The 27628-nt window shown below is 42.4% G+C and overlaps 1 protein-coding gene across 1 annotated transcript; it reads right to left on the bottom strand.

Moving 5' to 3' along the window:
- On the bottom strand, positions 1 to 26810 carry n4bp2 (NEDD4 binding protein 2). The gene is made up of 16 exons (XM_037698254.1): positions 26546 to 26810; positions 17738 to 18752; positions 16361 to 16485; positions 16063 to 16151; positions 14188 to 14264; positions 13905 to 14045; positions 6425 to 8907; positions 6201 to 6286; positions 6048 to 6093; positions 5675 to 5880; positions 5473 to 5597; positions 2646 to 2772; positions 2351 to 2527; positions 386 to 554; positions 126 to 249; positions 1 to 46 (listed from the first exon to the last, which is right to left on the bottom strand). The coding sequence occupies exons 1-16, from the start codon at positions 26808 to 26810 to the stop codon at positions 1 to 3; spliced, it is 5301 nt and encodes a 1766-aa protein (XP_037554182.1).
- Between the last annotated feature and the right edge of the window lie 818 nt (positions 26811 to 27628).

Raw genomic sequence — 27628 nt, forward strand, 5'->3', positions numbered from 1 at the left:
TCACTTCAAACAGACCAACATGAGGCCAGGCTTTGGTTCACTGAACCTGAGAGATGCAGATACCAGAGGAGGTAGGTGAGCATGCCGAGTTGTTACAGCCTCTGTGTGTGTGTATGTGTGTGTACCTGTAGTGGTTGTTGTTGAGGTAGTCTATAACGGCGGGGCGGATGCGGGCCACGCCCCCCTGGCTGTGGTTCCCTCTTCCTGTGATGACAGAGAGATGGGGCTGACACAAACCCTGCTCACAGTCTGTCCAGAGACATAAAACACAGAGTAACGTTAGAACATTCATGTGCTGCAGTCCCAACGTTCTTCTAACATCATTTTGGATCTGCGCTCTGATGATCTGAGTCGTGCTGCTTTTCTGTAGGAAAGCATAAACTACCTGCAATTTTGTCATGCAAGACCTGAGCCAGGTGCTCGAGGGCTTCGTCCACGTGCAGCCCGTGGAGGTCCAGGATGTTTCTGGGCAACAGCGACGAGTTGACGCGCTCGAAGATTTGAACTGCTGCTCGGTGGTTGGCTTCACGCATCCGCTGGCCGTGCAGGTGACCCTGAAACACAGGTGGACAAATAAATAAATAAATCATTCAAAGTTTAAAAAGAAAACGACGTATGAGAGAGGCTACAGCTTTATACTTTTTGAGAAAAGTCTTAAGCTTCTTTTTAATTAAATTATAATCGTCTATGAATTTTACTTTAGAAATCATACATTGGGAACTACATTTAGTTCATATCAAACAGAAGCTGCCTTAATATGTTGGTGTTTTATAAAGAGTTAGTGAATTATTGGACATTAAATGTTCACATTTATTGAAGTGCTCTCTTGTAATGCTATATAAAATATTTTTAATAAATGCTACACTTTGTGTGCAAGAAATGTTTATAAAACAAATCTAAACACAATATTTAAACTTCACAAAGAACTATCAGAAAAACACATAAAAGCTCTTATTACAGACAAATAATTTTATATTATAACATTTTATAATGGAATGTATTTTCATGTGGCCAACAGGAGCCTTCCAAGTTCTTTCCAATATATTTATTTACATTAAAAGAGAACATTTAATTTATGAGTTATTAAAAACTGAACGTTCTTGAGCTAAAACTAATGTGACGATGTGTTTCAGTGCTGGGAGCGTGGTGGAGTCAGGGGGTGGCTAGTGGTGGCCTTCACCATATATTAATCTTTGGCCACCCCAGTCATTGGTGGAAACTATACTTTTAAGCAATAAATAAAACTGAAAAGCATATTTTGCTCAAATGATTGAGGCGACCAGTTTACATGTATGATGGTGGCCATCTTGAATTTTGTATTGGCAATAAAAATGTTTTGATAGTGAAATTTTTTTACACCTAAATGTAGCCACACCCCAAAATGGAAATCGGCACTTTGCTTATTTTCTACGTTACATAACTCACAAGTTTTACTAACTTACATTTATGGCAGCAGCCATCTTGGATTTTGACGTTGTAACCCACTTTTTGATGGTGGCCTTTCTTACGCCTAGATGTAGCCACATGCCAAAATGGAAGTCGGTATCTCACCTATTTTTTAGGTTTTCATGTCCATAACACAGTTGGGACATTGATAGTGGCTGCCATCTTGGATTTTGACATGGCAACCCAATTTTCCAAAGGAACCTTTGTTTTCCTTAGATGCAGCCACACACTAAAATTGAAGTTGACACGTTGCTTATTTTTCCAAGTTATTATGCTCACAACGTGCACGGATAGATGGAGGGTACTTCCAGTTCCCCCTTTTGCTCCGTGACAAGGGACAAAACGGTTCAAACTGTGAAACGATTCCGTTATAATTACAAAGTCTTTAAAGTTAGTAAAACATGTTTACTGTATCTGTTTTTCTTTTCTGTCTCGTTGAATTTGACACAAGATGGGTGTGAACAAATTTTGCCACCAACCTACACCTCTTTTTGTTTATTTGTTTTATTCTGTCAGTGTAACTGTTATTTTTAATTTAATAAATGAAAAAATATTCACTTTTAGGGTGAACAGCTGCCTCGGCAACCTGATCTGACCGTGTTAAAAGAAAAAAATCCACCAGAGCTAACAGGAAAAAAACTTTTCTTTTCCAGCATGCGTTTGTACAGAAACACAACAGACTTTAAACACTCTAACCCCCTTCAGTTCTAGTGGTTGTAAAATGTAAACATCAAAAAGATGTTGACGAAGACAGAAATAAGATAGTGTTGGGGCAATCAACATTAAAATATGAAAAACAAGGAGCAGCTCCACAGTAAGTAAAGGAACAGAAGCCTTTCTATTTAACTACTCATTCATATTGCAACAAATAATTAATAAATAACATTCTCCCTCGTCTATTTACCTGTTGGGCATAAAATGAGGCCACCTCTTTGCGCCCCTGCTTGAAGGCATCTGCGGCTTTTGCAAAGCTCTCGAGCTGTCGCTTCTTCTGAAGGTTGGCCTCGGCCCTGAAGTCTTCATATTCTGGGTCCTCGGTGTCCTGGAAGCTGTGAGCATCCAACTCCGGGTGCCTCTGCTTCTGTCAGAACCAAAGAACGGGGAGAACACAGCTAGTGAAGAGCTGGGAGATGTGCATAGACACATGTGAGCGCAGCATGAGGGTGCCACAGTTTGCCTCTCCTTCATCTTGCGCATACCTTTTCTCTCTCCTTGCTGGCTGCTCTGTGGCGGTCAGACCGAGGAGCTTCTGGAGCGACGACGTTCTTCACGGGTTCCTCGTTCAGCAGAGAGCGGAGAAACAGCTCCGTCTGCGTTAGGCTGTAACTAGGAGACGGAAACGCAGATTTTTAAAAAAGGGACTTAGTGTAAAAAAGCACTGGAGTTGCAAGAAGCTGCTTGAGACAAACACGTTTTCTCTTTCTCAAGTATAAAAAAGGTGAGTTTAAAACTTATTTGGTTTATATGGAAGCAATTAAAGGGGTACAGAGTGAGTAGCATGAATGATCATTTCAAAACACACTGCAGTGAAAAATGAGTTTGATTTTCAAGGATTATGGAGTGACTGACACTCTTGTTGAACTTGTTGCACAGAGAACTGTCCCCCGTGCAGCTCCGACTCGAGGTCTCTGCTTCCTTGAGAGCTGCAGGTTTCTCTTTGAACGCCAACAGTCTCAGGGAGATCAGAGATCAGATTACTGACGGGGGGAGGCTGACGGTAACAAGATCATTCCCCATCTAACAGTGGGAGGAACGAAGGTGCGCCAGTGGAGCTGTTACCATATTTTCACAGATTCATCAGATAAATAAACTGATTATTTCTGTTTTATATGTTGATAATACGGTGTATGCTGGTGGCATTATGGTATAATGCTTCTACTAATTTAGTAGCTTATCTATTTATTTGTCAAAAGCTGGAAAAGATAAGTCAAATGCTGCTCAGGGGCCCAACATGATGTTATTATAAATTAGTCTGTCAGTCATTTAATTTGTCACAAAAACAATCAAACAATGATAATATGAGCATTAATACATTATCTCGTTTCAATGACAAGATTAATCATAAATTGTGGCAGAATAAATTAAGCCTGGAGTAATTAGTTAAGTTTATTTCTTCCCAGTCCAGAGTGGACAGCTCACCTTGTGTAAGAGTAAAAAACCTCTGCTGCTGCTCCCGTTAGCTGAATAAATTAATCACCCTCGGCTGGTATATTTTGTTATCAATTTGCCTGATTTTCTTTGGTTTCTTTGCTAATTTTAAAAAGGACACAAACAGCCTGCAGGTTACTAGTAGAAGGTATAAAAAGGCTTTTTATAAAACTGTACAACAAAGCCATAAATCACTGACCGATACAACGACTGTTTTACAGATGGAGCAGGAGAACTGCTTTATAAGGTCTGTTGAGCATCGCTGCAAAAAGAGCTGTTTCGCAGAGATGCATTCATTTCAAGTTTTAAAATGGAAACGGGTTTAGTTTTCTTGACTACATGATTATCATACAGAGCCCTGAAAGTGTTGAAATAAAAACATCATTGAGAAATTCAGCCGGTGTCCTCTGTAGATGGTTTTTAAACCACCATTTGCACACGGTGCTGCAGTAACTTCTGTTTCCACACTTAGATCTAAAATAGGGATGCACCGATCCACTTTTTTTTTTACTTCCGATCCCGATACCCAAAACTGAATATCGGCCGATACCGATCCAGTTTCAATATCATGATCATCATAGATTTTACACGAGGCTGTAATAATCTCCTCTCAAGTACAATTTGTACAAATATATGCATGCATGTCCAAAAAGGCAACTTGAGGCAAGTTTTATTAATGTTGGATAAGTTTTAAAGTTAGAATTAAATTCTAACACAAAACATGTTTATTTTTATTCCTAGTTTTAAAGTGGATATTAAAGTGATTAATTTAAGTGATTGTTTAAAGTTATTTTATATTTTTTTAAATAAGGGGCAGATATAAGAATTATTTTTCTTCTTTCTGCACTCTTCTCATTCAGTATTTTCTTTTTGATGATTTTTTTTTATTTTGTTTCATTTAAATGAATGAATAAATTAATTAAATAAAATAAAATGTTAAATGACTTCAAACATCTGCTAAGTTCATGGCATAAACCAACAGACATGTTCCTGTTTTTAGTATTTTAAATCACTTTATAATGTAGCTGTTTTTGTTTTTAATATATATAATTTTCAAATCATGTTTTTTATGATTGTTTACTGTTGTACTGATAAATATCTCCTGGAGGGTAAACTATATCTTGGCTGCAAGTATCAAGCTGAGAAATCCTTCATTTTCTACAACTGATAGTGGTTGGTCATTAATTATGAAGTTTAGAAACTTCTCTGTAAACATTTGAGCTCCGTGGTTTCAGCGACGTCTTCTTCTTGTTCAAGCCGAAGCAGGCAGCCTGATTTGGGGCAGCCACGCTCAGTCTGTCCCTCCTCAGAGACGGGCAGACTGAGCGGGGCAGATTGGACTCGGCTGGCCGGGGTTGAGTCGCCTGTTGTGGGTTGAGCAAAGAGCAGCGCCCCGCTGAAGCCCCGGAGCTCGAATGTCCATCGTAAAACTAAATTTACCGTGGTTTAATGTGGCGCTATGGCTCTGCAGACATTGCACGATGCTGTCTTGTTTGTGGTGTTTCTAGTGTAAAATACTTCCACACAGTGGACATGTTCAGATGAAAAGTTTGTTAGCTGTTAGCCACAGTGCTGCTAACTCAGTCCTCACGTTGTAGCTGGCTGCAAACTATGAACTGGATTTCCTGAATGTGAGGCGGGTCTTATTACTCTGGGTTCATGAGACAAGCCGCCGTTCAGGAAATCCATTCCATAGTTTGAAGCCAACTTGCATCATGGATCGGAAATATCAGCTGGTGGATCGGAAAAATCCGATACGTAAATCATGCTGGTATCGGAGGCCGATACCGATACTGGATCGGATCGGCCCCATCCCTAATCTAAAAGTCACTGGGTTCTGTTTCCAGTTAAAGAGGATCCAGTCCCAGTTTGTCTTACTTGTGATCTCTGAAGATGTCCTGGAGAAAATGCTTGTCGATAGCGGGGAACAGTGAAAACAGCTGCTTCTCTTTCAGAAACGTGGCTCCATCCTGGGGGTAAAGGTCAGCTCGGGTTTGTCTGGTCTGATTGAAACACGTATTAAAAAAATAAAAAGCTCTTCTGATAAAAGAAGCAAAACAACAGGGCATTGTCTTGTTACCTTTTGCATGCTCTGCTGCAAAGCCTGCTCCTCTTTTATAATATCTCTGAGAGAAACGTGTGGACGGGACACATTCCAGTGGTCCATGAATGGCATTGGACCACCGGCCTCTGGCTGGTTGACCAGCAGCACGTCACTATCTTTGCTCATTAAGAAATCAGCTGGCTGTGTCCTGTCTCGTGCTCCATCAAGCCCGCTTACTGAACCTAAACATTTAAAGAAGCAAATCTAGCAGATTTCAAACAAAAGCATCTCCAGACTTTGGTTTACATTTCTGCATCAGTATTGTCGTCACACGCTGTAGTAATGCTGCTGCGTTCCTTCCAGGGTGCTTCGATATCATCTAAAATTATGTTTGAGTGTCAAAACTTACTTTGCTGAAGCAAGTGAAAAGAAAGATCAGCTTGTCTTTGTTTCTCCTGAAAAATAAAACATGTCTAAATGAAACAACAACCCTCTGACAAAGGCTTTAAATGAATCGGAGCACGGATACCGCAGCGCAGAGGGGGTTTCTGGTCGTGCTCACCTGAATAGTTTCCTTCCACTTTTGGTGGAGCAGTTTGGCCAGCTTCAGGTCCATCTGCACAGCAAGGTCATCTGCTGAGCATGCACCTTAGAACAGACATCCACTTAGGACTTTAGTTTTATTTTCCCTGCAGTTGTTTCATGCTTGAGCTCTAGGGTTACAAACGGTGCACCTTAAACTGTCATTAAGTTCAAACTACAAAACTCTTTAGTGTCATTAGTTACCTGGGTCTACTCCGACAGGACCGAACAGCTCTGTTAACTGTAGCCCCAGCTCGGTGGGCAGTTTCAGCTCCACAGTCTGAATGTCCAGACGTTGGCTCTGCCCTTTCCTCTGCTCTTCCTCCCTTTCCAGCTCCTCGACCTCAGCCTGCAGCAGTCGATTGATCTCATCCATGCTGGCAATCTCATCTCGATTATTGGTCCACGACTTGTCTGTGATTTCCTCGTTATTCACGCTCCCACCCCAAGCTCCTCCCCCTTCATGACCATGTTGTGGTGTCACCTTGTGCTCAGCACTCATGCTTTTTTCTAACTCTTTTTCAGCTTCTGGAAGGAAGAGTTCTGTTTGGGGAGTTTTTTCTGAATCTAAAGTTGCACCTGATGCCTCCTTGCTTGTGCTTGGATCAGATGTGCCTTCAGAAGACACACCTGTGTTTCCATTTCCTTCATTAGACTCATTCACCGTCCCACACGCTGACTGCAGGAGGCCCTCCTCCATCCCAGTTTGCTCTCCTTTTAGCCGGTCGTCGTGTTTTGATGCTTCAGGACATTTAACGGGTTCTAAATTTTCACATAAACCTTCAAACTGACTGCATGTATTGGAGTTTTCATCAGCTGCACCGTGCTCCTCCTCACCTTCTTCATCCCTAAAGAACCTCTCTCCAGAGTCCAGCAGCAGGTTGGTGGTCCATTCTAAGTCCTGGTGGCACTTGTCATACAGATCCTCCAACATGTCAAAACTAACGAGCTTAAAATGGCGGCTGAGAATGTGCATGCTCGCGAGCCGGTCTTGAGCCACCCCTAGTTCCTTCTCCTCCACCTGAGTGCCTCTCTCGTGCACCACACGGTACGGTACCGGGTCTGCAACTGCTGCAGAGGGTCGAGGCACAAAACGGGACGGATTACCCTCTGTGACTTTGCAGTCGCAGGATTGTCCGTCCACAGGCACAGCTGTATCATCAGAGCTGTGGCGACAAGTGAGGCGCCAAAGAAGAGCAAAGTCCTGAGGTTCTGTCTGAGTGAAGCGACCCGTTTGCGTCAGAACAACCGGGAGCTGTGACTGTCCCTCAGAATTAGAGCTGGAAAGCAGGTCCACATCTGGTTTATGGTCACAACTGGTAGCAGGATCAGGATTAAAAATAGGTTGGGCATCCGAGTCATCTCTGTTTGTATTATCTTTGACGTCAGCTGAAGGATTTAGACGGTCTGGATCATTTAATGAAGAGGAGGGGCAGTTCTGAGTGAATGTGAGGGCAAGCCTACAATGCTTCCCTGACCTCCGACCCTGTCGCTGCTTTCTTTCCTGAGAGCTTCTGCCATTCTCTTTGTCCGTCACCCCCTCACACGCTGGACTCTCACACGTCTCACTAAGAAAGCTGCCATCAGCCTTACTCACAGCCTCACTGGTACTTTCTGTTGATTCTTTCAGATCCACAACTTTACTGGCCTCGCTTTGACCACTGGAGTTTCCTCCTTCATCTCCACACTCAAAGTCAACCAGTTCAATGACAGTCTCAGACACATTTGTATTTTTTTCAGTGCTGCTACTTGTTTCAATTTCAATTTGAACTTGCTCTAAATCATCAGTACACAAGTCGGCTGCCACCCAGTCTTCGAAAGCTGCCACCCAGTCTTGGATACAGTCGGGTAACGCTCCTTTGCTGCTGGCTCTGCCGTCTCCTGCCTCATCTTTTTCTTCAGTCTCATCTCCAGAGCTCAGCGAGAGGGACTGTGAGCCTGAAGAGCTGGGCTGAACTGGGACCACACCAGTCTGAATAACATCAAGAAGCTTTTGAAACTCAGTGACATCTGGTCCAGACGTCTCACTCTTTATGTTTTCATCATCACTCGCTGCTCCCTCTGCTTTCTTCACCTCTGTATGCCTCTCTTTTCTTCTCACTTGTCGCTGTTCAAGAGACCCCTCAGTGGGCCAGTCTCCCTCAAACATCGTAGGCACCTCCTCCTTCACCATCTTGCCCCTTTCTGCCTCCTCAAGCTTTGAGCTTTCTCTATCTGACTGGTCAGTATCTTTCACTAAATCTACCAGCTCCTCTGTGTCTAAACCAGCCCTCCTGCTTGCTCTTTCCCTCTTCACTCTCTGTCCAATAGATTCAAAAAAAGCCACCTGCACTTCATCCCCAAACTGATTTTCATTCATCACCGACTCCACGATACAGTCTGGGATTCTTAGGTCGTCGCCCAGCTGGGTTGGCTCGAACTGGGCGTCCAGCTGAGAATCCAGTTCACCCAAATCACTGTAATCATCTGAATCAGAACCGTCAGGCTTGTTGCTAGCTGCTTCTTGGAGGCTGAGCGACCCTGGGGATTCACAGGAAGGGCCTTCATGGACTCCTGCTTCGCCGGGAAGACAGAGCGACGACACGTCAGGGAGGGAGGAAAACAACTGGGGGTGGGCTTTTTTATGTTCCTCAATCGGTCCAGGCTGACCTACGAGGTCAGGGCAAGGTGAGCCAGAAGTGAATGGGCTAAAGACAAAACAAACAAAAAACAAACATATTTTTAACGTTAATATAATAAATTCAATCCATTCTCATTCCAATAATCTAACAAGTAAAATAACTGTATATGAAAGCCAAAACAAGCTCATTATTTTTATTGGTGAGTTTGAGAAATTTAATAAATATACTGTACGCTGCTGTTTTCTTTCAGCGGTTGTTATTTTTATGAGCAACAAAAAAAGTCCACATTAAGCAGCTACTAATCTGTTTGATCATTCACACAAACCCAACCCGAGGAGTCTCGGCAGCACAAACAGTGCGGAGCAAGCCGGCTCTGCAGACCAAGCCGAGTGACAAAAACAGTTTTTGATGAGAATAGATCACTTCAGTACGCTGGCTCTCTCCTACAACCACACCAGTCCAGTTTTCTAACAAACTCTGGTGTCACTTTAGAAAGTCAGAAGTATACGAACACTGACCCCATTCCACTTTCTGCACTTGCAAATGTTTTTAAGCAACAAAGATGCATTAATTCTGCTTTAAACATGCAGTGTGAGAAAAGCCTGCAGAAGCTTGACAACAATCAGCAAAACTAGCTAAATTTTGTCTTTGCACGATGGAGAAGAAGTATGACAGTAGAACTATGACAGTAGAACTATGACAGTAGAACTATGACAGTAGAACTATGACAGTAGAAGTATGACAGTAGAAGTATGACAGTAGAAGTATGATAGTAGAAGTATGACAGTTAGAAGTATGACAGTGGAAGTATGACAGTAGAAATATGACAGTAGAAGTATGACAGTAGAAGTATGACAGTAGAAGTATGACAGTAGAAATATGACAGTAGAAGTATGACAGATGATCCAAATGATGTTTCTCATTTGGATCATTTGTCATACTTCTACTATTTAAAGTCTGACCTTCAACGAAATTTAAATACATCCAAAGTAAATACAACTATTTTAAATTATTTACAAAGTGTTTGTTCTCTAAATCATGGTAAAAACTGTTTCTTACTAGTTTATAACAATAAACTGTTTAAACTACATTTAAGCGTCAAAGCGTTTTGCTGTATTAATGTACACATGAATTTTTAAAGTATCTAAAGATAGCAGACTGAATAATATTTCAAATGAAAGCTACCTTTACTTCAAGACACTCTGAAAGTCGATGACCATGTCTTTTTATGAGTAATAATCATATGTTTCTGTCCAAATGCAATTAGATACTAATAGGAGAACATGATGTAGTAAAAAATAAAAAGATTACCTTATGGTGGACTTGACTGATTGATTGATTGATTGATTGATTGATTGATTGATTGATTGATTGATTGGATGATTGTGGCTTACATATAATGAAAAAGACAAAACTCAGTGTCTCAGAAAATTAGAATATTGGGCAGAGGTTCAATATTGTAAACTCCTGGTGTCTCACCTTGATCAGCTGATGAACTCTTGGACATGAGCTACAAATGTCTCAGTCCTCGAGTCCAGCCACAACATCAGAAGCATCTTACCTGCTGAGGAGACAAAAAACTGGACTGCTGCTCAGAGGTCCATGTCCTCTTTTCAGATTAAATTTTCACATATTTTCTGGAGGAAGAGGAGAGGTCCAGAATCCATGTTGTTGAAGTCCAGGGTGAAGTTTCCACAGTCAGTGGTGGTTTGGGTCCATGTCCTCTGCTGGTGCTGGTCCACTGTGTTTTCTGGAGTCCACAGTCCACCCAGCATCTAGCAGGACATTTTAGAGACTTCATGCTCCTTCTGCAGACGAGCTTTATGGAGATGCTGGATTCATGTTCCAGCAGGACTCACACTGACAAAGTACCAACAGCTGACTGTGGAATATTCTCATTTTATGAGACACTGAGTTTTGTTTATTCAATATTTGTAAGACATACCAGCAATCACCATAACTACAAGAAATAAAAGCTTGAAATATTTAACTCTGTAATGAATCTGTGTAATAAATGACTTTTACTTTCTGAAATGAATGACAAGAAAAATTGAACTTTTTCACAATATTCTAATGTTTTTAGATGCACCAGTTTATTTACAGTGCTTGTAGAAAGGACAAAACATAGTTTATAAAAATGACACCACTTCTTCACTAAATCTGACCTTATTTCTTCTTCAAAGCAATGACACAAAGCTTGCAAGTGCTCACTTTTCTAGGCATAAGTTAAAATAAGAATACAAATAAAGAATAAGAATAAAATAATAATAAATAAAATAATAATAAGTTAAAACAGAAAACCTTGGCTGAATGCAGAGGTTCACACCCTGCTGGAAGCCAGGGACACTGACTTCAGGTCTGGAAACGCACAGGAGCTGAGAAGGACAAGGAAAGAGCTGCTTGCTGGTATTAAGAGGGCCAAGGCCACATATGCACAGAGGATCCAGGGTCAATTCACCTCACAAGACCCCCGGCGCATGTGGAGGGGCATTAAGTGCATAACAGATTATAAAGGAAGGAGTGAACAATGTCCCAAAGACCCATCTCTGCCTGATGCCCTCAACAAGTTCTATGCACGCTTTGAAGACCCGAACAGACCCCCCAGCACCAGACTCACTTCACCACCGGATGAAGAGCATCTCAGCGTGACCTCAGCAGAAGTAAGGAGTACTTTCAGGAGGATTAACCCTCACAAAGCAACCGGCCCAGACAACATCCCAGGAAAAGTGTTGAAATAATGTGCTGATCAGCTCTGTGAGGTGCTGGCAGACATCTTTAACACCTCACTTACCCTGGAGACAGTTCCCACCTGCCTGAAGACAGCCACTATCATCCCAGTCCCAAAAAGCTCTACAGTGACTGGTCTGAATGACTATCGGCCAGGGGCCCTCACCCCGATAGTCGCTAAATGCTCCGAAAAACTGGTCATGACTCACATCAAAACAACATCAACATCAACGAGGACCCTCATCAGTACGCATACCATGAGAACTGATCAACAGAGGACGCCATCTCCTCTGTGGTCCACACTGTTCTCACCCACCTGGAGCAGAAAGACTCTTACGTTCATATGCTCTTTGTGGACTTCACATCTGCTTTCAACACCATGATCCCCCAAACACTGATGGACAAACTATTCACACTAGGACTAAGCCCCTCCATTTGCAACTGGGTACTAGACTTTTTAACAAACAAACCACAGTTAGTGAGGATCCACAACCTCTCCTCCTGCACCATAAAGCCCCCAGTATACTGCCGCGTACATCCATACGCAGAGGTACGCACGTAGGCACGCAGAGGTATGAGCGTACCCCCCAGCGTACCCTCCGTGCAAAGCTCCAATTTTTACAACCGCATACGTGTATGCGGTGTCGCACAATAAACTGCCAAGCGACGGACTGTTTTGTATGCGACACCAATGTATTAAATTTCCCTTCTTCATCCCTTATCTGGCCTTTTCTTTTGTTTTTTTGCCAAGAGGCAGTGATCTCTTCCTCCTCTGTTGATGCCATGACTGAAATGGTGAGAAATTAAGGAATTTGTCACGAGCGAATTAAACTCAGGTCCAGCGTGGCTGCGGGAGGGTCTGGAGATTTCCTGGTGGGCTGGTCTGATGTGTGGGCTGCAGAGCCAGCGCTCCCTGATTTTTTTATTTTTTAGATTTTTTTATTAACAACATATAAACACAGAACACCGCTGCTGCGGAGGCTGCCAGCGCTCGCTTTTTTTCTTTTTTCCAACCTGTCAATCAATCCAGTAGGCGTGTCAGCAAATGACCAATCGGCGACCTCAATTTGTCCCGAAGGTAAACACCCCTTGTCTGTGAAGCTGCTCTGCAGCTGCTCGGGGTGTACGCTGGAGTACCATGACTGAACCCTCTGCGTACCGTTCACGTGTACGTACGCGTGAACGGACATATGCGGCAGTATACTGGAGGCTTAACCCTCAGCACTGGCTCTACTCGGGGATGTGTGTTGAGCCCCCTCCTGTTCACTCTGCTCACGTATGATTGTGCAGCTGCCCATCCAGGCTGTCACATTGTAAAGTTTGCAGATGATACAGCGGTGGTGGGATGCATCACAAACAACGATGAGGCAAGAGGTGGAACACCTGGAGAGCTGGTGCAAAGAGAATAACCTTCACATCAATGTGAAGAAGACAAAGGAGATGACTGTGGACTTCAGAAGGAACAAAAACATCTACACCTCCCTGAACATAAGAGGATCTGCAGTGGAAGTGGTCTCCAGCTACAAGTACTTGGGTGTACACATGAATGACCTCAGCTGGAGCAACAACACCACCAGCCTGATCAAGAAAGATCATCAGAGACTCTACTTCCTCAGATGGCTGGGACGAGCTGGTCTGGGAAGCTCAGTCCTCACCTCCTTCTACAGGTGTGCAGTGGAGAGCATCCTGTGCTCCAGCATCAACGTGTGGCATGGAGGCTGCACAGCTGCAGAAAGAAAAGCTTTGCAGAGAGTGGTGAAGGCTGCACAGAAGTCTGTTGGAGTCAGTCTCCCCACCATCACAGACATCTACACCTCCAGATGCAGGAAGAGGGCCACCTGCATCATGAAGGACCCCACCCACCCAGCACACACACTTTTTGCCCCACTCCCCTCAGGAAGGAGGTTAAGGAGCATTAAGTGTAGAGCCACTAGACTGAGGAACAGCTTCTACCCTGAGGCTGTTAGACTCATGAATCTCTAACCAGAATAATCACTGTGAAAAAAATCACATAATGTTGCTGCTGATCTGTTTCATGTTGCTGCTGATCTGTTTCATGTTGCTGCTGATCTGTTTCATGTTGATGTGTTCGTGTGTGCACATCTGCTCACACAGACTCATGCTCATGTTTGTGCTGCTGTTCGACGTAATGTTTTTATGCTATTAGTGCTTAGTGTATTTTTAGTTGATGTTTTTCTCTGACTCCGAAATACTGACAAAAGTTTTATTGTTTAAAAAAAGTTTGTAATCAGAGAAATCATCTGAGCATATTTCTCTTTTTTTCTTCCATCAAATCAGCAGAACATAGCGACAAATAATAAAAAATAAAAACTCACAGTGCAGATCTGTTCTCCTGAGGCCGGCGCCGTTTAACCTCGGGCGTGCATGAGCCCATGATAGACTGGACCGTGACGAAGCGATCGTATCCATTCAGCATGTGGCGGATTTTTTCCGTCGGAACGTTATGTGCTGAACGCCTGCACATCAATACAGGCACAAAACGTGACATAGTTGTGCACTGCAGCGGTTTTTACTCGCGTACAACAGAAAAATAAGAAAATGTTTATTTTGTGTTTTATATTAAAACCAGGCAAACTGTTTGTGATCTTCCTCTTTCACCTTTCCAGTTCTCTGGGCTTGTGCCTCCACCAAGTATCTGGCTCTCTGAACAGAACCTTGTATGCATGTCTCAGCGCCTGGGACAGATTAAAAAACAAACAAACAGTGACTTTCTGGCATTTATAACAAAGTTACAGTACATCTAGTTCATAAAATCCATACATATGAATCTCAGTATTCCCTAAATCTTTTGTAGTCTCACATATTTTAACAAAAAGGGTTATCATGTACATTTAAAGACTTTGACTGCCAAAATGTGTATATACAGACAGAGGATGTGAAAAGTCTAGACTCTTGTTAAAATGTGAGGTAATAAAAATTAAACAAAAATAAATAACTTAGAAAGTTTTTCCACCTTTAATGCATTGTACAGAATATCCTGTAGAACTTGAATAAAAAAAATATAAATCTGTTGTGGGGAAAAACATGCAACAAGATGCGTACATAACCTTATAATTTGTGTATGCACATTCTGATTTAATTACAGCCTTCAGTCCTCTTGGGAAGGAGTCTATCAGCAGACCACACTTCACCTTGGCGATATCTGCTCGGTTCCTTCCAAAAATGATCACAATCTGTCAAGATTGTGAGGGCAGCTTTTTTTTTAGGTCACCACACAAATATAATCAAATTTATGTTTAGCCTCTATATATTTAGCTTGTCCTGATTTTTGTTGCAGGTTTTTAGAAGGCTTTTCTACTTTAACGTTTCTCGTTTAATAACTTCTTGAAGACCACCTTCACTGATTAATGAGATGTCTCATGCTGGGGAAATTGTACCCTCCGACTGGTACCGTTCAACAATTAAATCCTTACGATGCTTTGTGACGTCTCTGTGAACCACAGATTTTACTGACAGATGCACCTGAGTACATGTAAGGAAAATCCAGCTAGGACAGCTGAACTTTATTTCAGGTTGATAAGAGTCACCTTAACTGGTTGCAGGTCTGCAACCAACAAGACTGAAGGTGGTAATTAAACTGGAAGGTGTTAACAAATCATTAGTTGAAGGGTGAAGGCTGTTTATGCTGCTAGGAATCCACACAGCCAGAGACTCTCCATCACCTGCTGCCTGGCTTGCAAGGCACCTGACCTCAATGGTCCTCCTTGCAGGTGGTAGACTCACATAGAGGTGGCATCCTGCCACTCTTGTGGGCTTAGCCTGGTCCTGCCCCAGGAGCCAGGGCTCAACCACCAGGTCCTCGGTCGGCGAGCTCTCCCCCTGACAAGACTCGAGAGGGAGGGGAGGCCCCAGTTTGCCATTCCTGGGCAAGGTTTCCTGATGCAATTGATGTTCATCCATCAAGGTTCCTGAATCGCTCTTAGTCAGACCTCTCCCCTCGAGGCCTGTTTGCCATGGGAGACCCTACAGGGGCTGATATCCCCAGACAACACGCCCCCAGAATCACGAGGGATAGCAGAATCCTCTGCATCGAAATGAGTCCGTTGAGGTGGTGATTAGGATGCCTTCTGGACTTCAGGGCAGAATTTGCAGGATTATAGATCTCTCTGGCCTAGGTACCAGTACCTACGCCACAGGGTCCCCCCAGAAGAGCTGGAGAGTGTCGCTGGGGGAGGGAGGTCTGTGTTTCTCTTCTGGACCTGCTGCTTCTGTGACCCGACCACAGATAAGCAGGAGAAGATGGAGGTTACATGTCACAATAAAGGTGCAAAAAATTAAAAAAAGGTTTTTCACAATCTCATTCATTTCCATCACAAAACAGAATTTTTAACAGGAGTGTTGACTTTTCACATCCACTGTAGTGAGACGTGTAGTGCACAGTGATAGTGTTGTTATTTCCTAGGTGTTTTATGAGGCTGTGTGCAGCAGTTTTATTTGACCATTCTTCGAGTGCTCCTACCAAACTGAACAGACCTGAGCCACATATGGTTTCATCTCCCAGCTCTGCAGATTGGTGTTATCAATAATGATCGGGTTGATGCCCCTCTCAAAAGCCTCCTTGGCTGTGGGACACAAGTGAAATAAGACAGTCAAGAAGGAACCATACATTAGTTGTTTGATGAGAAGGTGAAAATACAAAAAAGAAAACAAACAAACACGCAGAGTAATTTGTTAGATGTAATTAAAACAAAAAAAACAAACACTTTAAAAGCTTACAAGCATTTTTAATTGATACTTCTTTATTCACATCAGCTGTGTGTGTGTTATTAACCTCGTTTGTGATTCCACTCATGGGCCTCTCCCAGGACAGAAGGGTCATACCAGTATCGTCCACAGCGGATGAAATAGTCGTCTGTGCTTAGGATGACTCCACCCGAGTTATGGTCCAACAAGGCTCTGCAGAGACGCAGAAAGATGGTGACACACAGACAGTGACAGCTGCAGCAGAGCTGGATACATTTACTTTCATCCATTTACAGTTGTGCCTTTTCAAAAGGTAACAATACATCATTTGCACTTGTTTAATGGACGTATAAAACAAATTAAACATGGTAAAAAGATAACAAAAGACTGCAAACATGTATGAGCCTTGATACTCAACGATTTGTAAACTTTTATTACACATCCCAGTGCAAACCTGATAACAGTTTTAAGCTTAAATATTTAATCAGCTTGAGGTCTGGACTATTTTCTGACAGGGCCATTGAGGTGTTTTTCAGCACTTTTTGTTCCTGGATGAAAAGAAGTGTTACAATTTTAATTTGTGGCTCTGCATATTCACCGTTGAGGCAACGATTGTCATCTCCTGTGGTCCTTTACCTGACATGCAGCCTCATCAATGACTGGGGAATGGTTATTTTCCATTCTGTCATGTTTAAATATTTCAGTGAATCTGCACTAAAAAGCTCCAGCATCTCCTTGTCTGTTTCAGCTTCATTACTAAACATCTCTTTCATTCAGTCATCCCTGTGACGGTTTTCCATTGGCCCTTATTTTCTTCTCTTTAGATAATTGTTTTCTTTATGTTTTGTATTGTTTCTGTCTTTTACAGTTTTTTTATTTTTTGATAACACTCGTTCCTTTAATTTAATATTTTCTATTTTCTTTGTATTCGCTCCAAGTTTTGAGCAACAACACTGTTTGCCAAACTCTGTTGAATTCATTTTTTAAAGGAAACAGGTCTCCTGACATGTCCGTGTTCCCATTTAGTACACAGTATAGATGGGCTCTCTCACCGTTAATAAATTTATACATGCTGGTACCTACACATAAGTACAAATACCTGCTGGTGCAGGCATTTGTTTTCACTGTATCTTCTACAAAGTCACAACACCGATCTGTAAAAGTAAATTTAGTATATAAAGCTTTAAAAGAAAAAGTATAAAACAAGATATGAGGAATTTGTCCTAAGCTCAGTTCTGACAAACCAAGAAATAAAAAGTCAAACAAAAAATGAATGATCTCCTGTCCTAGTGTGTAACTATGATTTAGTGATATAATAAAAACAAAACATTAAGAATAGCAAGCCTGAAAACAAATGAGCACTTTCTGTTAAATTGTACTTTAGTAGTGTGGTCTCCAAGTCAACAAACAAATAACATTAAAAAATATACCAAATGAAATGACTAGACTATCAGAGGCTTTTTACCTTGCCAGGGTTGACTTTCCAGATCCAGGAGCGCCACGAAGCAGCACCAACACCTTCCCTTGCAAATACAACCTGTTGAGGTGAGCCGGAGCCGGCCCAGAAGCCGGCTGGGCCCAAGAGTTGGGAATAGCAGTAGCAGGTTTGCGAGGGGCCTGAGTAAAAGGTCCCTGACTCAACCAAGGAGAGGAATGCCTGGTTTGACCGAGCCAGACTGAGGGTGCCTGAGCTACAGGGGTGATGAAGGCTGGCCTCTGGTTTCCATGGATCGGGGGGAAAAACACTGGCGCTGTCGAGTTCCAGGGTGATGGCATGTAGTTATCTGGATTGCTACTTAGCAGATTCACTTTGGATCTTGCTCCATTGCCTACTGAATCTGAGTCCGGGGGCCCAGTCCTCCCTGAAAGAGCGTGACATGGGTCCTGCTTTTTATACACCTGGAAAGCTGAGGGACGCCCTGAGGCTGCCAGGTCAACAGGAGGTTTTGACTTGTCTGGAGACGTATTGGTCACCAAATGTGTGAAATCCAGCACATCTTTCTGCACCTCTGGGATCTGATCGTCACTGGTGTGGTGTTGGTTGAGCTGACAGGACGCTCCAGACAAATGCTCCACCAAGCCTCCCGATGGTGATGGCCGATTAGTGATACACTCTCTAGATCCAGCATCCAGGCTGCTCTGAAGAAGCTCTGGGAGTGTCTGCTGATGAACAGGTAGTGAAGGGGAAGTTGAGAGTGGTACTTCAGCAGATGGCATGCTACTGCGCTGCTCTTCCTTAACATCTTGTTGTACCACTAGTGTCTCTAACTCTTGATCAAGTAGCAGGTCCAGCTCTTCGGTCAGCAAAGGATCAGAAGAGTTTGCCGCCGAGTGCGTGTCGTCAGGTTCTGGTTCAGAAAAGTGACGTGGACTGAGCAACGCTGAAGCGGTGTGCTCAAAGCCAGAAACAGGAGGAGGATTCACGGTTAAAACTTCAGCAGCCACAGACAGCTCCAGCAGGGAGTCCATTGCATTTTCAACTACAACACACAGAACCCCAAAAAAATAACTAAACACAAGGAGTAAATAGTCACATTTACACAAATGGTTGAAACTTACATCGACCAGCTGAAATAAAACCAATACCGGTTCAGCTAAAATGGAACTAAACAACTCAGCTTGTGAACAAACCATCATTGCAAAACAAGTTTCATTAAAGCAGCTTTGTTTAAACATAATAACCAATGTTTATTTTTGTTTCTATATTTGTTTTACAAACCGGATTCCAAAAAAGTTGGGACACTAAACAAATTGTGAATAAAAACTGAATGCAATGATGCGGAGATGGCAAATGTCAATATTTTATTCGTAATATAACATAGGTGACAGATCAAAAGTTTAATCTGAGTAAATGTAACATTTTAAAGGAAAAATATGTTGATTCAAAATTTCACAGTGTCAACAAATCCCAAAAAAGTTGGGACGAGCAGCAATAAGTGGCTGGAAAAAGGAAATTGAGCATATAACGAACAGCTGGAAGACCAATTAACACTAATTAGGTCAACTGACAACATGATTGGGTATAAAAAGAGCTTCTCAGAGTGTCAGTGTCTCTCAGAAGCCAAGATGGTAAGAGGATCACCAATTCCACCATTGTTGCGCAGAAAGATAGTGCAGCAATACCAGAATGGTGTTACCCAGCGTAAAATAGCAAAGACTTTTAAGTTATCATCATCAACCGTGCATAACATCATCAAAAGATTCAGAGAATCTGGAACAATCGCTGTGCGTACGGGTCAAGGCCGTAAAACTCTACTGGATGCTCGTGATCTCTGGGCCCTTAAACGTCACTGCTCCTCAAACAGGAATGCCACTGTCAAGGAAATAACAGAATGGGCTCAGGAATACTTCCAGAAAGCATTGTCAGTGAACACAATCCAATGTGCTGTCCGTCGTTGCCAGCTGAAACTCTACATTGCAAAGAGGAAGCCATTTTCAAGCAAGCTCCACAAGCTCAGACGTTTGCACTGGGCCAGGGGTCATCTAAAATGGAGTGTGGCAAAATGGAAGACTGTTCTGTGGTCAGATGAGCCACAATTTGAAGTTCTTTATGGAACACTGGGACGCCATGTCATCCGGACCAGAGAGGACAAGGATAGCCCAAGTTGTTATCAACGCTCCGTTCATAAGCCTGCATCACTGATGGTATGGGGTTGCATGAGTGCTTGTGGCATGGGCAGCTTGCATGTCTGGAAAGGCACCATTAATGCAGAGAACTATGTTCAGGTTCTAGAACAACATATGCTCCCATCTAGACGTCATCTCTTTCAGGGAAGACCCTGCATTTTTCAACACGATAATGCCAGACCACATTCTGCAGCAATCACAACATCATGGCTACGTAGGAGAAGGATCCGGGTACTGAAATGGCCAGCCTGCAGTCCAGATCTTTCACCTATAGAGAACATTTGACGCATCATAAAGAGGAAGGTGCGACAAATAAGGCCCAAGATGATTGAACAGTTAGAGGCCTGTATTAGACATGAATGGGAGAGCATTCCTATTTCTAAACTTGAGAAACTGGTCTCCTCTGTCCCCAGACGTCTGTTGAGTGTTGTAAGAAGAAGGGGGGATGCCACACAGTGGTAAAAATGGACTTGTCCCAACTTTTTTGGGATTTGTTGACGCCATGAAATTTGGAAACAACAGATTTTTCCCTTAAAATGATACATTCTCTCAGTTTAAACTTTTGATCTGTGATTTGTGTTATATTCTGAATAAAATATTAGATGTTGGCACCTCCACATCATTGCATTCAGTTTTAATTCACAATTTGTTTAGTGTCCCAACTTTTTTGGAATCCAGTTTGTAGCTTTTATTCACTGTTCAAATGTCCTATTTAGCTGCTTTTTATACTTGTATTTTAACATCTGACTGAACTGTGAAGCATTTGGTAATCTTCAGATGTTATTAATGTGCAGGAGAAATAAAACTGGCATTGAAACATGACTCATGCAGTGTCCTTGCGTCAGTTGTACATTGTTGCTTTTGTACTCAACTCAATACATTTTGTATTGAACGCTTTTTGAATTCAACTCAATAAAACAAATCAGCCACTGGGGAGAACAAGCCAGTGTATCTCTTGTGCCAGTCCCAAGCCTGGGTAAATGGTGAGGGTTGTGTCAGAAAGGGCATTCGAGGTAAAACACTTTTGCCAAAACTAATATGCGAGTTCATCTAAGCAACACCATACCAGATCGGTCAAGGTCTGGGTTAACAACGACCGACAACTGTGCTGTTGACAAACAGGGTGTTGGCAGAAATTGTGCTACTGTTAGTCGAAGACCACGAGGAGAGAAACATGTCAGGAGACAGAGGGAGAAGAGGAAAGTCAAGAATATTGGACAGAGGGTGGCAACTCTTAATGTGGAGACAATGACAGGCAAAGGTAGAGCACTGGCTGACATGATGCAGAGAAGGAAGGTAGATGTTTTATTTGTCCGAGAGACCAAGTGGAAGGGCAGCAAGGCTCGCAGCATTGGAGAAGGGTTTAAACCAAGGCTATTCAACAAAACTGCTCAGGGGGCCACAGTTTCTGAAGGCCAGCAGCTCAGGGGCCGGGCGTCCAGTAATTAAAAGTCGTTATGCAAATAAACCAAGTATTAGAATGATCTGTTACCTTTTAAAATTGTTTGTTTTATTGCACTGAATCATAAACGCAATAAACAGAAGCCAAAACTCAAACAGAGAACCCCCGCCCCCTTTTTAATTTTATTTTGTAATTAACTTATTGGTGGGCCGGATTGAAGTCACCAGCGGATCGGAAGTGGCCCACGGGCCGCCAGTTGAACGGCCCTTTTAATGTGCTTTGACGGCCATGAAAGGACAAACAACCCCTCAGCTCCAATCTTCTGCCCCCTTTTACTCATTCGAGTGCATCCGCCGACTATTAATAACTATATAAGCAGTCAAAGCTTAATTAAAAATGTCCGGGGGGGGGGGGGGGGGAGATTCAGATCTGTAATTACTGTTATTTCGGCGGGTCGGGTGGGGTTTGGAAATGATGTCTATGGGCTGGAGCCGAGTCGGATTTTTTGGGCCCGAATGCAACCCCAGGGTAACTTCTAAAAACTGAAGGTCTCTCTCACATTGACTAATGTTAATGTTCATGAGTCCACCATCAGGAGAACACTGAACAACAATGGTGGTCATGGCAGGGTTGAAGGAAGAAACCACTGCTCTACAAAAAGAACATGGCTGCTCGTCTGCAGTTTGATAAAGATCATATGGACAATCCAGAAGACTGTTGGAAGAAAGTTTTGTGGACAGATGAGACCAAAATAAAACATTTTGGTTTAGATTTGGTTTCTTAGCCTCCATTGGACCCTCTGTTCTTGACATTATAAACAGCAGTATGGCTACAGGTGTGGTTCCTGACGCTTTTAAACATGCAGTGGTAACTCCTTTAATACAAAAACCCGGACTTGACCCTTCAACCTGCTCAAACTTCAGAACCATCTCCAAACTTCCCTTTCTTTCTAAGATCCTGGAGAAAATAGTTTTCACTCAATTAAACGAGTTCTTGAGTGGAAATTCTATTCTTGAGATCTTTCAGTCTGGCTTTAAGAAACTACACAGCACCGAAACAGCCTTAGTTAGGGTCTGCAACGACATTCTTCTGGCAAATGACTCTGGTCAGTCTGTAGTCCTGGTACTCCTTGACCTTACCGCTGCATTTGATACTGTGGACCACAGTATCCTTTTATCCCGGCTAGAACACTGGGTTGGGATTACTGGTGCAGCGTTAGAATGGTTCCATTCATACCTGAGCAACAGGAGTTTCTGTGTTAATTTTGCTAACACTATCTACTTCAGTGCCTCTTTCCCGCGGGGTCCCACAAGGCTCCATTCTTGGACTCCTTCTGTTTTCTTTGTATCTCCTCCCCGTAGGGTCTATCCTGAGGAAACATGGTCTTTCCTTTCATTGTTATGCTGATGACTCTCAGATTTATCTGCTGTTAACACCCAACAGTTCCTTCTCCATTCGCCCTTTGTTAAAATGTCTTGATGACATCAAGACTTGGATGGCTGCAAACTTTTTGAGTTTTAATGATCAGAAGACTGAGGTCATTGTGTTTAACCCTAGCTCTGCCACTGATCCTGCAAACCAGGACTCCCTTCAGCCATATCTAAAACAGTCTGTTACCAATCTCGGGATAGTTTTAGACTCAGACTTTAAGTTTAATAAGCAGATAAATTCTGTTCTTCAAAAAAGCTTCTTTCAGCTAAGGCAGATAGCTAAGCTCAAGTCCGTCCTGTCCAGATCCGACCTTGAAAAATTAGTCCATGCATTTATTACAACCCGGCTGGACTACTGTAACTCGCTTTATGCTGGGGTCAGTCAGGTCTCTCTCTCTCAGGTCCCCAGCTTGTCCAAAATGCTGCAGCTCGGCTACTAGCAGGAACTCACAGGTTTGAGCACTTTACTCCAGTTCTGTCCTCTCTTCACTGGCTTCCTGTGCGTGTCAGAGCTGATTTTAAGATTATTCTGCTGACATTTAAGTGTCTTAATGGCCTTGCACCCTCATGCCTCTCCGACCTCCTTCATCCTTATACTCCTTCTCGGGCCTTGAGATCATCAGACCAGCTGCTTTTGTCCGTACCAAAAACCAGGCTGAAGCTCAGAGGAGATTGGGCATTTTCAGTCATGGGCCCTAAACTCTGGAACAATCTGCCCATCAACATTCGACAGGCCACCTCAGTCTCTATTTTTAAATCTCTCCTCAAAACACATCTGTACTCATTGGCATTTAACACAGTGTGATCTCATTTGGTATTTCATTGTTGATGATTGTGTTCATCCATTTTGCTTTTACTCCCTGACATTTAACGCAGGGTGATTTGATTTAGTATTTCATTGTTTCTCATTATATTTAATGTTTTTATGCTTTTATTCATGTTGCTATAATATGTTGTTATTAATATTTGATGCTGTGATCTTTTTTGGTATGAACTTTGATAACAGTTACTGTTTTAAATGTGCTATATAAATAAATGTGACTTGACTAGATGAAAAGTCTTGTGTTTGGAGAAAGGAAAACTCTGCATTCCTGCATAAGAACTTTATCCCATCTGTGAAACATGGTGGTAGTATCATGGTTTGGGCCTGTTTTGCTGCATCTGGGCCAGGACTTCTAGCCATCATTGATGGAACAATGAATTCTGAATTATATCAGAGAATTCTAAATGAAAATGTCAGAACATCTGTCCATGAACTGAATCTCAAGAGAAAGTGGGTCATGCAGCGACACAATGACCCTAAACACACAAGTGGTTCTACCAAAGCATGGTTAAAGATTAAAGTTAATGTTTTGGAATGACTAATTCAACTAATCTTAATCCAATAAAAATGTTGTGGAAGGACCTGAAGCAGCAGTTAATGTTAGGAAACCCACCAACATCCCAGAGTTTAATCTGTTCTGTATAGAGGAATGGGCTAAAACTCCTTCAAGCTGGTGATCAGGACTGATCAACAGTTACCAGAAACAGTTATTGCTGCACGGGGGTGGTGTGTGTGTGGGGGGTGGGGGGGTGGGCAGATACTGAAAGAAAAGTTTCACACATTTTTGTCACTCACAAATATGTTATATTGGATAAATTTCCTCAATAAATAAATAACCAAGTATATTTTTTATCTCATTTCTTTAACTGGGTTCTCTTTTATCTACGTTAGGACTTGTGTAAAAATCTGATGATGTTTTAGGTCATATTTGTGCAGAAATATGCAAAATTCTAAAGAGTTCACAAACTTTCAAGCACCACTGTACAGGTACTGGTCATAAAATTTGAATATTATGAAAAAGTTGATTTAGTTCAGTAATTCCATTCAAAAAGTGAAACTTGTTTATTATATTCATTCATTACACACAGACTGATATATTTCAAATATTTATTTATTTTAATGTTGATGATTATAACTGACAACTAATGAAAACCCCAAATTCAGTATCTCAGAAAATTAGAATACTGTGAAAAGGTTCAGTATTGAAGACACCTGGTGCCACACTCTAGTCAGCTGATTAACTCAAAACACCTGCAAAGGCCTTTAAATTGTCTCTCTGTCTAGTTCTGTAGGCTACACAATCATGGGGAAGACTGCTGACTTGACAATTGTCCACAAGACAACCATTGACACCTTGCACAAGGAGGACAAGACACAAAAGGTCATTGCTAAAGAGGCTGGCTGTTCACAGAGCTCTGTGTCCAAGCACATTAATAGAGAGGTGAAGGGAAGGAAAAGACGTGGTAGAAAAAAAGTGTACAAGCAATAAGGATAACTGCACCCTGGAGAGAATGGTGAAACAAAACCCATTCCAAAATGTGGGGGAGATTCACAAAGAGTGAACTGCAGCTGGAGTCAGTGCTTCAAGAACCACCACGCACAGAAGTATGCAGACATGGGTTTCAGCTGTCACATTCCTTGTGTCAAGTCACTCTTGAACAAGAGACAGCGTCAGAAGCGTCTTGCCTAGGACTGTTGCAGAGTGGTCCAAAGTTATGTTCTCTGATGAAAGTAAATTTTGCATTTTCTTTGGAAATCAAGGTCCCAGAGTCTGGAGGAAGAGAGGAGACACAGAATTCACGTTGCTTAAGGTCCAGTGTCAAGTTTCCACAGTCAGTGATGTTTGCGGGGCCATGTCATCTGCTGGTGTTGGTCCACTGTGTTTTCTGAGGTCCAAGGTCAACACAGCTGTCTACCAGGAAGTTTTAGAGACTTCATGCTTCCTGCTGCTGACCAACTTTATGGAGATGCAGATTTCATTTTCCAACAGGACTTGACACCTGCACACAGTGCCAAAGCTACCAGTAACTTGTTTACGGACCATGGTATCCCTGTTCTTAATTGGCCAGCAAACTCATCTGACATTAACCCCATAGAAAATATGTGGGGTATTGTGTAGACGAAGATGTGATACACCAGACCCAACAATCAGAAGAGCTGAAGGCCACTATGAGAGTAACCTGGGCTCTCATAACACCTGAGCAGTGACACAGACTGATCGACTCCATGTCACGCTGCATTGCTGCAGTAATCCAGGAAAAAGGAGCTCCAACTAAGTACTGAGTGCTGTACATGCTCATACTTTATGTTCATACTTTTTATGTTCACACTTTTCAGTTGGTCAACGTTTCTAAAAATCCTTTTTTTTTATTGGTCTTAAGTAATATTCTAATTTTCAAATACTGAATTTGGGGTTTTCATTACTTGTCAGTTATAATCATCAACATTAAAAGAAATAAACACTTGAAATATATCAGTCTGTGTGTAATGAATGAATATAATATACAAGTTTCACTTTTTGAATGGAATTACTGAAATAAATAAACATTTTCATGATATTCTAATTGTATGACCAGCACCTTTAGAGGGTATGGAGGTGGTTGGAGTGAGGACAGAGGATGCAGAGAACAGAGTGAGATGGAAGAGGATGACTCGCTGTTGCCACCCACTGAAGAGGGAAAAGCTGAAAGAAGAAGACTCAACTTGAAACATTTAGTAATGCTTTGATGGAGACAATGTCATCTATACCCATAGATCTAAGGAGACAGATGGGAGATGTTAGTAGAAACAACTCAACATGCAGCTGAAGTTTAGTATGCTAGTTGTATGATTAACATGAGATTTACCCTGAAAATTGTCAAAATGTGTCAATCACAACTTTTCAAGAAGCAGCAAGCTATCAGGCTAACTGGCTAGCTGAGTTACAATGTAAAGCAGTCGTCAAAGTAGCACTGTAGGTCGGACAGGTGCTCTTCCGAGTACTTTTAGTACCTTTATAGTCACATTCAGACAGCACGATGTGTATAACATCTGGGTCCAGGTGTGAAAACATCTCCTGCATGCCTTTAACGAGTCTCTCCTTTTTGGCACTGCTGGTCTCCAATGTGGTCCTGGGTTGAACGTCGCTCGCAACGGCGAAATTACTATTTCTGTGTGGCAGTGGGGGGAAACTCGTGCTGTGGCCGAGGTTTCCTCCTTTGGGCGGCCCAGCGGGCTGCCTGGCCGGGCTCTGGCAGTTTTTCTTCCTCCGAGGCATACTGAAGAAGCGCAGCGGCACCGTTGAAGATTAACCGCATCAGGCTAATCGGCTAATGCTAATGCGGCTAACGATTAGCCGCTAACGGAGCTAACTAGCGGCTGGACAGTTCAAAGAGAGACGTCCCGACTGCTACAAACAAAAACATGCCACTGTGACTGGAGAAGTGCATAAATTCCAGTTTCCCAACAGCACTCCAAGTGGTGGAAACTTGTCGCGAAAAACTTGTCTCTGCAACCGTAGCCTAGTGAACACCGGAAGTAGTGACTTTAAAAATAATAGCTTGCGCTCTTGAAATATGTTTTTTTTTTAATCAGCACAAATTTACTTTCAGCAAACTTTAAATAACGTTTCGTAAATGTGTGTTGTATTTAGAAAAATCACAAAAAAAACAACAGAAATTGTTTTTAGTGACGCAAAACATTTAATAGCCAACACACGAACGTCACAACCTGTCGCCAGTAGATGGCGCTGTTTTCCAACAAACCACAGCGCCAAAGCCGTTTTCTCTGGTACAGCTTTAGTAATGGTGATGCATTTACACGCTTTGATTGTAAAAATTCCAGGTTGCATTGATTAGGGACTGCACTCATCTTTCTTTTCTTTACACATCTAGCAAATATAACATGTAAAGTGAGTACGCTTCCTGCTGTTTGTTTCCAACTCCCGCCATGTATTTGAAATTGCAATACCGCAGTGAGACCGATGGGGGCGCTCTGCACCCAGCTTTCATTGACTGAACGGACAGGGAGCTTTGTGCCGAAAACTAAACCAATCTGAGTCAGCCTAATGAATTAAAACGGCCCATTTGAGAGGTA

This window comes from Nematolebias whitei, chromosome 3 (assembly GCF_014905685.2).
Source record: "Nematolebias whitei isolate Nwh7 chromosome 3, NemWhi1, whole genome shotgun sequence".
Lineage (NCBI taxonomy): Eukaryota > Metazoa > Chordata > Actinopteri > Cyprinodontiformes > Rivulidae > Nematolebias > Nematolebias whitei.